General features: G+C 43.7%; 1 protein-coding gene across 1 annotated transcript in view; it reads right to left on the bottom strand.

Moving 5' to 3' along the window:
- The window catches only part of LOC119372409 (putative protein kinase C delta type homolog), a 559,671-nt gene that overhangs the window by 228,898 nt on the left and 317,471 nt on the right, over window positions 1-13,302 (bottom strand). Inside the window, 1 exon segment of the mRNA XM_037642881.2 lies at window positions 6,648-6,679. Coding sequence (XP_037498809.1) covers window positions 6,648-6,679 — 32 coding nt within the window.

Raw genomic sequence — 13,302 nt, 5'->3', positions numbered from 1 at the left:
CATGCCACGCTCATGGCGCACTCGCGGCCGTTTCACTAGATTGATATACACAAAAATTGGTATTGTGCGATGTGACTCTATGAAGAACATGAATAACAGGTGGTAGCATGAAAACCATGACATGTCCATGACATGTATGTCATGATTTACATGCCACGCTCGTGGTGCATTCGCGCCCGTTTCGCTTGCGAGATATACACCAAAATTGGTGTTACGCGACACGACTGTATGACGAACGTAAGTGAGACGTGGTAACATGATAATCATGACATGCAAGTCATGTACGACCTGATTTACATGCCACGCTCATGATGCGCTAGCGGCCTTTTCACTAGATTGATATACACCAAAATTGGTATTACGCGATGTGACTGTATGAAGAACATGAATAACAGTTGGTAAAATGAAAACCATGACATGCATGTCATGTATGTAATGATTTAATTGCCACGCTCATGATGCATTCGCGGCCGCTTCGCTAGCTTGATGTAACCAAAATTGGTATTGCGCGAAGCGACTGCATGACGAAGGTAAATGAGACGTGGTAACATGAAAATCATGACATGCATGACATGCACGACATGATTTACATGTCATGCTCATGACGCACTCGTGCCGTTTCGCTTGCTTGACATACACCGAAATTGGTATTGCGCGACGCGACTGCATGACGAACGTAAATAAGAGGTGGTAACATGGAAATCATGACATGCAGGTTACGTATGTCATGCTTTACATGCCGCGCTCATGGTGCATTCCCGGCCGTTTCGCTAGCTTGGTATACACCAAAACTGGTATTGCGCGACGCGACTGCATGACGAACGTAAATGAGAGGTGGTAACATGGAAATCATGACATGCAGGTTATGTATGTCATGATTTACATGCCGCGCTCATGGTGCATTCCTGGCCGTTTCGCTAGATTTATATGCACCAAAATTGGTATTGCGCGATGTGACTGTATGAAGAACATGAATAACAGGTGGCAACATGAAAACTATGACATGCATGCCATGTATGTCATGACTTACATGCCACGCTCATGGTGCATTCGCGGCCGTTTCGATAGCTTGATATACACCAAAACTGGTATTGCGCGATGTGACTGTATGATGAACATTAGTGACAGGTGGTAACATGAAAAACCATAATATGCATGTCATGTATGGCAAGATTTGCATGCTCTACTCATGGTGCACTCGCGGCCATTTCGCTCCTTTGATATACACCAAAATTGGTATTGCGCGATGTGACTGTATGACGAACATAAATGAGATGTCTTAACATGCGAATCATGTTATGCATGTCATGTACGGTATGATTTACATGCCATTGTCATGTTGCGCTTCCGGCCGTTTTGTTAACGTGATATATACCAAAATTGGTATGGCATGACACGAGTGCGTGGCGACAGGTCATGCATTTATATACCAGAATATGCGTTTCATTGGCATGGTGTACACTAGATTGTGCATGCATGCGTGCATGGCAAACATGCTATATATAGTGGACTACATGCCATGGCATGAATGATTTCATTTGGCTCAAAGACAAACAAGGCGATGTATGCAGCTCTTTGCTGGCTGCTTCGCATTACATCGATTCTCACAATGCGTGGGATCTGCCGAATTTTCTAAGGCGTAAAAGACACTTTCTCACGAAATTTCGGATTCATAACCAGGCTATGCAAAGAGAAAATAAATCGCAACCTTTTCGGTGTCTTACGGACCTCAGAAATATGAAAAAAAGAAAAAAGAGAAAAAGGAAACCTCACTAGGTTCCTATGCATCAGCCTCAGTCGAGTCGAAGGCGAAAGCCATCTTCTTTATCTTCTAAGTCGACCTTTTGAACCTTCCGCGCCCCCCTCCGAAAGCTTTCTGCAACTAACGTGGTATTGCAATGCCTCTGGGATCGGAGGCACTGTAAGATTTCAGCACCTCACCTTGCTTTGCAATGCCTCCGGGATCGACCCACCTTTGTCCAAGAAACTATGTCATATGATACCTGCGACAAAGTAAAGAACTGTGCAACGAGCGATGAAGCAAGAAATATTAGCCCAACGCGGCCATTTCGCTCCTTTGATATACACCAAAATTGGTATTGCGCGATGGGATGGTAGCGTGGATTAGAGGGTAAGCCAGGGTAGACAATATTCTAATTGGCTTTAAAACGAGAAATGTGTAGCTCGAGAGTTGGGTATGCTATGCGTATACAGCAGATGCCTGGTTGTCTTCGGGAGTGTGACGAAAAGAGAAAATTAGCACGCAAAGCTTGGAGTTAACTAGCTCAAGAAACGGGTAGAATAAACACCGCTGGGGGTGTCTTTCGTCCAGTTACTGGACCCAAATAGTAGAACGATAATAACGATAATGGTTATGATGGACGCGGCTATATTTCAATCGACAACATAGCATGGTTTAGCTCTCTATATATAGTCTGTAACAATCTTCACCGATATTTGTGAGCCCTCACTCTCCATGCGCAAGAGTATTGATACGCTTGCTCGAGAGATTATGAAAGCGCAGTATACCAAGAGGGTTGAGGAGGATTTTGTGACACCGCAGCGCGTCTGTACCGTATACCACGGAATGCGGAATACTATTCAGAAAAACGCTCGTAGAGCACTTTTACGAATAGTATTCAGATATGGCCCTGGCGTATTTGGAAATGGGCGTCCTGGTGTATTTATATATGACCAATGAAGAGCGCTCGTAAAGGGCTTTTCATTGGCTATATAAAAATACCTCAGCACCCTCCCCTCCCCTCTCCCCGATGTTTGGCGCGAAGTGTGACGACACAGAGACAACGGAATGGTATTCCGTATTCCATGGTGCTGTATATACCTGCTGGTTGTTGCGAGTGACAAAAAGAAAAAAGAAGGAAAAACAAAAAAAGAAACCGCACGAGAACAGACTGGTATAATTTGTTTTTGCTGCATGGTGTTCGAGGTAACGCGATGTCTTACTCTCATGCGTGGTCCAGTCTGCGCACCTGCCCCATGTTTGCATAAATTTGCAATCATGATTCCTTAAAATGCAATAAGAATTCATCGCTTGTTTTCGGTCTGTCGCCTATGCCTTGTGTAAAACTCAGGCCTTCTCTACTATGCTAATCTCTCCGCTTAAGTGTTTCTGTGCGCTTTAATCTCAAGCGGGAGATGGGGGAGGGACAACTTTATTCATCGGGCTTTTTTAAAAACACTTGGGCGGAAAAATCCACCACGTGCTGTAGCAGTAACGTGGCGTGCAAAAGCACGTCTATCGCGCTCATATTTCAATGTCAAAAGCGCGGTTCTCTTTATTTACTCATTGTTTAGGTTTAATTCTTGGCGCCACGCAGCAAACTGCATTAAGCGGGCGCTAATCTATTTTTTCCGACCTACAGGCGCCCTCGGCGCCGCGGAGAGTTAGATTGAGTCGTGCGAGGCATAATCGCATGACTGCGTGTGCTGGCACAGGGCGTATTTTCTTTCTCGTCCGTAGGTCCGCACTCGCGTTAGTCGTTCACACTGGCCGCGTTTTCTTGACATTTACGTTCCTTTCTCTCCCGAAAATTCTTTTATTACATCCAGACAGTTTCCGAAGAGGGCAGCCGCCAGATCTCGTGTAAACACCGCGTTCTTGGCTATCGCCGAGGCGAGCTGCGTTGTGTCACGGCGAGCACCGTCCGCAAAAACAGCACCTCCCGTCAGCATTGCGCCGCTGTTTCGCAAACGCACGAAAATGACACAAATATAACTGACGTCCAGCCGCTATTTTTTGCAGTTGCGGACTCGGAAAAGCTGTAATCCCGACCGCGCAAAGAAAATAACACTTGTCATTGTCACTGTCGGAGAGAAGGTTATCAGTCTCTTCCGGGTGTACTCTTGCGCGCCCGCTATAATATGTGTGTGAACAAACAACTGGAAGGTGCCAAATTTTGTGTTCATTTACGTCCGCGGGAACCAGAAAGGAAGCCTTAATTTTTCGAGTGCTGCAAAGTATACAGTACGCAGGGATTGAAATGCGAAAACTTAGGGCTAAATGGTGCACGTATTTTTCTTTTCAGCGTGCACAGTTCGTGTCATATCGGCGTAGTTTTGATTCGAACACTTACATCCGAGCCAACGTTACCTTAATCGGCCAGATTTGCTGCGACATGACGTGGTTAACATAGGCAATTGTCCACAACAGTAATTACATTAAAATAAAAATGATGCGGTCCCTCATCAGTGAGTCATTTCAATCACTATTGAAGATTTCCCACAAGACATGGTGACAAATGATGGTGCGTGAAAATTTCAGAATTTCTGTAAAGTACAATTTGTGGAGGTACACCATTCAGGAGTACTTTTCCAACCGCTAAATTTGCCCAGCGGTGAAATTAAAGTGATGTCTTGTATTGCTACAGAAGCTACAGGACACTAAATATTCTTATGCGCCTTCGAAAGCAAGAAAATAAATGGTTTTATATAAATAGTGTATTAAGAACAAACAGGTGTACTTTCGTGTGACAGTAAAAAAAAAAAAAAAGAACTGCCGCCACTCGCTAGCATCACTGAAAGACGCCAAAAACCACATCCAGCGCTAAATGTAGTTCAAATTCAGCGCTAATGTCGCTCTCGTGTATCGACTGGTGTAGCTCTAAATTCTGCGCTAAATGCATCTCCACCACTGTGAAACCTAAGTAAGTGCGTAGCACAAGCACCCAGCGATCCCGGTTCCGCTATTGTTAGTATCTGTCTATGAATGATATTTCGCAGAAGTTTGTAACACCGACTCTGGAGGAGCACCGGTGGGAGGAGTCATCGCACGCTTGGCGAGGCGGTGGCGCCCTCTCTTGCGCGGCGCGGTTGTGAGCCGCATGTTTAGGAAGCGTCTTTAGCGATCTTAAGTTAATTATTGTGATTACTTATTAGTTGTATCTGTTAATTATATTATTTTATACTTTGTTCGTTTATTTTAGCCCGGCTTTGAGCATTGATAGCCTTGTTTTAGGCTTGTATTGAGCAGCTGCTTGTGAGCGTGATCACATCGCAGGAGACCTATGGATAGAATAAAACCTAGGACCCTAAAGTGCTACGCACTTCAAAGCTTCTTCGAAGAATGTTCTTCACAAACGCTGATACAGCCTGAAGAAAAGGGCCTTGGAATTGGGTGGAGGCTGGTCAGTGGTAGAGCCGAAACCCCGTCAAGTCTACCGCGTCCGCATCTTTGCTAGGTCCACACAAGCTCCAAGCTAAAACCGGTTTACAGCAAATTTCGAAATTACTTGTGATATAAGCATCAACTAGGCCTCAGCTCCCTGCTTTTTTTCGCTCAAATAGATTCTCCTCGTTCCTCGTATTTACTGCGAGGACTACAGCGAGAGCATAGTTCCTTGCGCACTCGCAGCCAGGATTGATTGATCGTGCCGTGCAGGCGTACTAATTACTGAATGCAACCACAAAGGTATAATGTGCCTTCCCTTCTCAATAAATATTAAAAGTTGAAGACCAAGTTAATATTATTGCTGATTTCGCTCCTAGTGACGGAACGTTATTTCGGTGAATAAATTGTGTCGTGTTTTTTCTCCAAATTTTCTTTGCCCTCTCGCTAGAATGAATGGGTCAATTTATAATACAGAGGTTGCTGTCATACTGTTCATTTCTACCTGTGATGTATTTCATGCGCTTAAGCCTCGTCTTAGTTGTGAAATAGAGTGGTAATGACTATTGCTTTTTGACGCTTTTTAACACTATGCAACTAGGAACGTTTTTAACACGAACTAATACTTATGCGTGTTAATCATCTCACAGAACGCACACTAATAGGTTCGCTTTTTTTCCTGGGTGATGATCGTAGCGCTGTCAGGAAGGGTATTCAGGCACCCTAATGGCGTTCTCAACAGCTTTGCTCCTCGAGGACCTCTAAAAATTGTTGAAAATAAGGGTTTGAAGTTGTTCGAGCGAGCGACAGACCCGCTATTTACGATCCCGAGGGGTGACGACGAGTATGCACAGATAAGTAAGATGAAAGGCATAAGTTATGCTCTTAGCGCATCTCCTTGAAACGATAATTGCTTCAAAGAGATTAGGAAACGTCTGACGCTGCTGCGGACGGGAGAACATCAAGATACTGTTGATTTTTTTAGCAAGATAGGACATCATTATATTTTTCGTTGTTATTAATTTTAGAACACTTTTCTTAGAAGTCGGTCACATTCTTTGGTTGTAATTATAGGTTATCGCTAGACGCGTATAATAGTTCCGAAGTACACTTAGAATCATAAGTGTAAAGCTTAAATCCCACATTTGCAAACAAATTCAATTATAATAGCCCCCGAGAGTATGATATTTAAATGCTTTACATTTTTTGCCAGCAAAGACTGCAGTATATGTGTTTATTCTGAAAAATGATATAGCGAAAAATTCGTGAGAAAACTTTAAATTGTGCTAATTCAAAGGTAGTTCACACATTTGAAGATCACCTTCTGTCACTGGAACCAAATAGCCCAATCTCAAACTTTACTGGAAGGAAGGAGGGCGACTACTGAAAATCGCTTGGACCCAGTAAAATTTTTGTTCTATTGAAGAGCACATGTTGAAAACACGATTTTAAGAAATTTTCTTCATAATGTCCGCTTCGTTTCGCTTTAGGTAAAACAAAAAAGGAAAAAAGAGGAACTTACAGATGCATTGGTATCCCTGCTTTCCGAAGCCCCTGGAAAGTGACAAGAAAAAAAAAGAAGAAATAGTTAGTCGACGACTGCAGAACAGGCAACAAACCAGCGCATGTTATAATATTCGCTAGCAAGAGGAGAAAGATAAAATTTTGTAGGCTGACATATTACATAAGAAAAAGAAATGTTGATTGTACGTCAAACATTACATTTCGACCGCACTTACTGAACAAGCCTACGAGTATTGGAGGATTAAAGCGGGTTTCTGCTTGCATTAACCCCTTTCTCCACCCGTAATACCACTTTTAAATTCTCGTTTTTCCCTAGGACAATCACCGAATGGAATAAGCTAACTAACGAAGTTGTTTCACAACTATCATTAGACCTCCTTGCTGCGCACCGCCAGCAGTGATTATCTTGAATGTAGTGCTGATTTAATTATATGCCCTTGTCCCCGTTTATTGTGGACCACTTTTTTTTTTCGAAAGCGTATGCTTGCCTTCCCTGTTCTATTCTTAATTGTTGTGCCAATTTGTAAAATTCAGCAAATGTACTCTGCTAAAACCTTAAGTAAGAGTTGCAGTATCCATGAATAAATAAATGAATAAATAAATGAATAAATAAATAAATAAATAGATAAATAAATAAATAAATAAATAAATAAATAAATAAATAAATAAATAAAGTGCATCCTACTGAAGACGTTTACACGGCCCGCCATGGTGTCCAGCGGCTTCGGTGTTGCACCTCTAGGTTTGGGAGCGTGGTTTGGATTACCGGTCAAGGCGGCTGCATTTCGATTTGTAAGGCGAGGGGGGGGGGTAGGGAAGAACACTTGTATAGTTAAACTTAGATGCATGTTGAAGAGCCGCAGGTGGCCAAACTTAATCCGGAGTCCCGCAGTACGGCGTGCTTCACAATCATATCGTGGTTATAACAAGTGAGACCCCAAAAAATAATTGCTCACATACGTGCTTGCAGTCAAAATTCATACTTTGATGTAGCTAAGCCATGACCGCTTCCAATGTCGCTTCCGACTGACGCTACGACGGTACTCTCGCACGTACGGGCAACCATTCGGCACTTGCTGCGTTGAGAAGATTCAAGCGAACACATGTCATCTGTCGCAGCCTTGTTGAGTGTATTGGTGCTACCCACCACATTCGCCCATGATACAGCACCGTTCTTCAGCCACACCACTTGCGAAACTCTGCTCAGAAACTCGGATGTACCCATGGACATATCAGCGGAGCTATGCGAAGCAACGGTGAACAGTGAACACATTCCTCTGTATGCGTGGAAACGGTGTTCCGTGCATGTAAGCAAGAATTTCTGCATAGGAATTGTTTTTGCTTGATGATAGATTTATTGGGTGTCTTGTCATTTTCAGCGGGAAGCTTTAGAACGCACCGCTTCTAGAATGGTAAGCAAAAGACCTACGCACCAGGTCAGTTGTGACCTCACCAAGGTTCACGCACGTGCACCTTTCCTGCCATCTTGAAAAATGGCGTAACACAAAGTGCTCTAACTTGTCCGAAACAATCGTTTCTTCTTTCTGAAAAACTGTAAGAGTTACGGTGGCTACCAGAACATATATACAAACATAAATCTAGATCGCTTTTACAAGGCTGCGAACCAAAAATTGAAATATAGTACAGATGTGAAAATCGAGCGTGGACTACTGAAAACCGCGTATTATGTTTCCGTTGTCACAGTAAGCTACAAAGTTCGGCAGTTTTCTTTTGTCATTGCAATATTGCGTCCAGTTTTACATTGTGATATCTTTTTTTTTTATTGACGACATAGACTTGCCCTTAGGGCATAATATTTGTTGGGTAGATTTGTGTTAAATGTGCGCCGTTAGGCCGGTGTTGTGTATGAAGTGAAGAAGTGTCTTGTGGAATGTGTTGTCATGTATCCATCGGTCATAACTGTTTGTATCACGGTAGCGAAGACCAGCTTGCAGGAGATGACGGGAGCGTTCCGACTGTAATCCTTGGCATGTCCATATAAGGTGGTATGCATCTGCTTGCATCACCGGAACAGAACAGTACGGGCATGTATCACCAACTGGTAAATGCGACCAGTTCCATGTTGAGAGAACAGCCGGTGTAAGGGCCACCCCTGCCGGAAGCCTCCCAAGCACGACTTCCTCCGCCCTAGTAAGGTGAAGGGGAAGAGAGCAGACACACGGTGGGATAAGAGCGCGTGTATCCTGCCGGAGAACATTTTTACGGGTACGGAGTGTATTTAGGGGTTGAGGTGGAAGTGGAATAGATGGGAGGTCTGTATTAGGAGGGCAGTGTGCCTGTTGGTCAGCAGCAATATTGTGAGGGTTCGCAGCATGGCCTTGAATCCAGTGTACCCATATGCAAGTGGCTGTATTACGGTTCATCTTATGTATCGCCTCGCAGATTTCCATCACCTTGTGAACTTTCTTGAGTTCCTGGACAGCCGCTAAAGAATCGGTGAATACGTCAAGTTGCCTAATTGTAGACAGCTTAGAGGTGACATCCCGCACTGCGTCATGAATGGCTTGCAGTTCCATTACAAGAGGACTGGCTTCCGTAGATAGATAACGCTGGTGACCACTGATGAAATTATGCGTGGTACTAAGGAATGATGTCCTTCCGCCGTCTTGTAGGATGGCAGCATCTGTATAGACTTTGCAGACGTTAGCGCATGGTGCTTCGATGACAGATTGTTCGTCAATAATACCTGATGTAGCGCTGCGCCGTAACTTGGTTGTCTTATTAGATGTGATGGTGGTGAATTCCCAGGGAGGCATTGTATCGGACTGGTGGTAAATGGGAGACCTATCGCGCGTTATGTTGTGCATAAACTTTTGGGTGCATATAATGCTCATTATCCTTATGTTGTACTTTCTGCTACCACATTTTGTGATTACCGTATCTTCTGTATCTTGCGCAAATTCTTGTTTCATTGTTTTCAGCCAATGTCCTTCAGCTGTTAGATGAAATTATCCCTTGAGTACAATCTAACTTTGTTAAACGCAATTTCCCAGACATGTGGAGCACCCACTTTATATATAAGAGTCACCAACATACCCAAGAGACAGTAAAACAATGCAAGAGATGCGGAACGTGGCCTGCAATGCTAGCCGAAAGCAAAATAGGTAGTAATGACGCCAAAGTTTAAGATAAAATCCCGTACAAAGGAGAATATTGACCTTTGCAGCAAAACCAAGACGGAACGGTCATGTATGTAAAGTCCGTTAACTTGCCATTCGTCAAGAGTCAGCAATTGATTAGGAGGTAAATCTTGAAAGCCCGTGCTCCATGTAAGTCACATCGAATGGAGTTTGAAATTTTCTGTGCTTAATTCATACCGGACATTTGTAAAAATCTTAGATGTTTAAAATGCTAAATTAAATGCCAGCTCGTAAAAAGATCACGTGCTCCATGACGCCAACTGACAGAAAAAAGAGTGTTACACACTCGCCGCCATGGCTGCGATCGGCGCTGACTAACACTCCTAGGTTTAAGTACACATATATACCCCATAAAGTGGACGGGAAGATCACCGCCGCAGTAGCTCAGTGGTAGAGCATCGGACGCGTTATTCGAAGGCTGCAGCTTCGGTCCCTGCCGGCGGCAAATTATATTTTCGTCCACTTTACTTTCTTCACATTTGTGTCCTAATTACTACAAATAACATCTTCTATACTTCCCGTGGCATTATTGTCTGTTAGTTCTCATTAATATTGTGTCTAACAACGAAAAACGAGCCCTTAAAAATAATCTTCTTTCCTACAATAATTACGAACATACAAAACAACAACAACAAACAGTGAACATCGAGCCACTAACGATAGCCATGACGTCATCTTCTTGTTTTATTTTTGCTTCCGCGGGGAGTGTCCCCTCTTACATGGATGGTGCTTAGCTTCTTGAGCTGCTCACGAAACACCATTTCCTGAGAGCATGGGCTCCTATGAAAGCTTCGCTTCAATGTGTACATTAACCTTGCTTATTTTGTTGGGTGGCTTCTGAGCGTGTGACGACAAACCATCGTTGTTTTAACAGCCGAACCTTTTAAGACAGCCGTAAGAACTTTTGGGCCCGCCTAAAACGACAGGTGGGTATGCACCACAGGAATTGCGTAAGCCCCACTACCGAGTACAGCAGGCGCGAGCGTTAAAAGAAAACTCTGCTCGGCGAACTGGAGCACGTGAAACTCGTGAAAGAGAGAGAGAAAAAGAGATATAAAGAAAGAGGAAGGGAACATAGAGAGCTAGAAAGAAAGAGAGAAAATGGAGGAGAGGAAGAAAGAAAGAGAAATATAAAAATCGAAACAAATTAAGACAGAGAAAGGCATAGAAAGAGAGAGAAAGAAGGAAAGAAACAGACAAGAAAAAGCGACAGAAAAAAACAGAGGGCAGGACTGAAAGAGAAAGAAAGGAAAGAGATATAAATAAAGATATAAAAAGCGAGAAAGAGAAAGAAATAGATAGGGAGAGAACGAAAGAAATAGGAAGCAACAAGTACAAAAAGAGATACGAGAAGCAGATGGAAAAAGAAAGAAAGAAAGAAAATATGAAGAGAAACAAGAAATGACGCCCAGCTACGCTCTTCCTTGAGGCTTGGCACCACCCGTGCGAAGCCTTTATTAGTACTGGTATAATTCATGACTAGACGGGTAAGCCGGGTAGTCGGACTGCTTAAGCTCCCTACGTTTCCTTTATTTCATCTATACCTCTTCCAAACGTTGCCTCTTCCTTCATATTACAGGGGACGAATGAAAGCACAAGCAGCAGCCGACAAACGGGACGCAGGGAAGGTGTACACAACGATGCTGTCTGTTCCGTTTGAGGACACATACTATAACATGGAAGATAACACGTCTTTTGCAAGCTTTACCGCTCATTTCCTGGGCCAGCCTTTGCGTGGATTAGTAATCCTCATGTGTTTTGTTGTATACATGAAACATAATTACACCCACGGGTTCTTGCTAAGCCGTGCATGAAATGACTTTTATTGGCTTTCCTAATTAATTAGGGCACGACAGATTGTTTACTAACATGTTCGAACTAATCAAGTAATATATGTATTCACGCAGAGCAGTTTGAAATTCTGCCCACTTCTTAATCTTTTCCCTGCACCTCATTCTTCTTTTCATGTATGATATACCTTTGAATAAGCCTGTAAGAAATGTGATTAAATCAGTATCTTCGTTTTAATCGATTAACTGGTACTCTTTAATGCCCTTTGCTTATGTAAATGACTGAAAATCTAATTCTTGCACGCGCTATCAATTCTAGCGCATGCTAAAGGTAGATTTATATCCTATAGCCCCCAGTGTGGTCAATATATCTTTGCATTTCGTGAGGAACTGCTGTGCACTGCTTCAAATTTCGCTGCAACGGTTACAAGTCTCCCGCTGTCATTAATATTTTCTCCAGTACGCTCTGTCTTCAGCTATCGTGCTCGGGCCGTTATATAGTCAAGCGTGCCTCACTGCACTAATTCACAAATTTTCCGTTTCGACTTGTTTCTTGGCGTATTACTCAACATCATGACCTCTTTTGCTCCCATACATTGCATATAGAAATGCAGATCGACGCTAACTGCCTTTCATGGAATCGTTTAACTGAAGCACTCACTGGCTCGAATCCTTCAGTTACGAAAACCCACGATACTAACGAACAACTTGCGCATCGGATATTTCAAACGCTCTGCTATTGTCGGTAAACAACAACCAGAAACTGCAAACAACAGCGCCACGAGGGACACCCATTTCGATGGCAGCATCGACACCATTCTGGCTTCGCAAGCACGGGTCGTTTGCATACGATCCTCGTAAGTGGATGCACGCATTTTGCTGCGCCGCGTTCTCGTTTACAAATTAAGGCCCGTCGCGCACAAAGTGGCGCGGATGCGAAGCCAGAGATGGGAATCGGCGGGCCTCCTGCGCCAGATCGCGAGTAATCAAGTTAAGCGCAACGTTTTTCCCTGGAGGCGTGCCATGCATTCAGCGCCACTTGAAGAGAACAAGCAGCAGGTTAGCTAGCCCCCCTGGCTTCATTTGTACGAGCTTTTACATTAGAGGGCACGGCGAGACGCTCGTTTTTTTCAGAAGACAGACATCGGTAATTAAGAAAGGCGTATCGAATGAAACAAAAGCAACCGCGCTGCAGCGATGTTCTTTGCGTAAAAACAGATACAGACATAAAAGTGAGACGTACGCAACTGCTACTCAGAGTTTGCTTTTTTGTTGCAAGTTAAGCGACAGAATTAATTACAGCCGATCATTAAATTCCGCAACACGCAGCTGCTGTAATCACTTCTTTAGCAGGACATGCTGCAATCAACATGCTTCTTAGTCGCATCGGTGACCGAGTCTTTGCGGCGCCCCTTCTAACCGTACTGCCCCCCCCCCCCCTATTCAGGCAGCAAGCTCAATATATAGCGCTTCGCAATTTCGACGTCGCGAAACTTGAATTTCCTGCTTGTGGTATCGCATTCTTTCAATGTGAGAAAAGAAATTGGAGCAGCTACGTACTAGTGGTGCGAAGACTGAGGAAACAGCTGAGCTGGTGGCCTTCCCCTCTCTCAAGTGGTGACCTCGTTTCTGCCAAGAATAGTTCTGGCGAGCGCCACTACGGGTTAATGCAATAAATAGAGACTTCGTCGCGAAATTGAAA

Source organism: Rhipicephalus sanguineus, chromosome 10 (assembly GCF_013339695.2).
Source record: "Rhipicephalus sanguineus isolate Rsan-2018 chromosome 10, BIME_Rsan_1.4, whole genome shotgun sequence".
NCBI lineage: Eukaryota > Metazoa > Arthropoda > Arachnida > Ixodida > Ixodidae > Rhipicephalus > Rhipicephalus sanguineus.
Note: the sequence above shows the minus strand (reverse complement) of the source record. Positions and strands in the feature narration are given on the sequence as shown.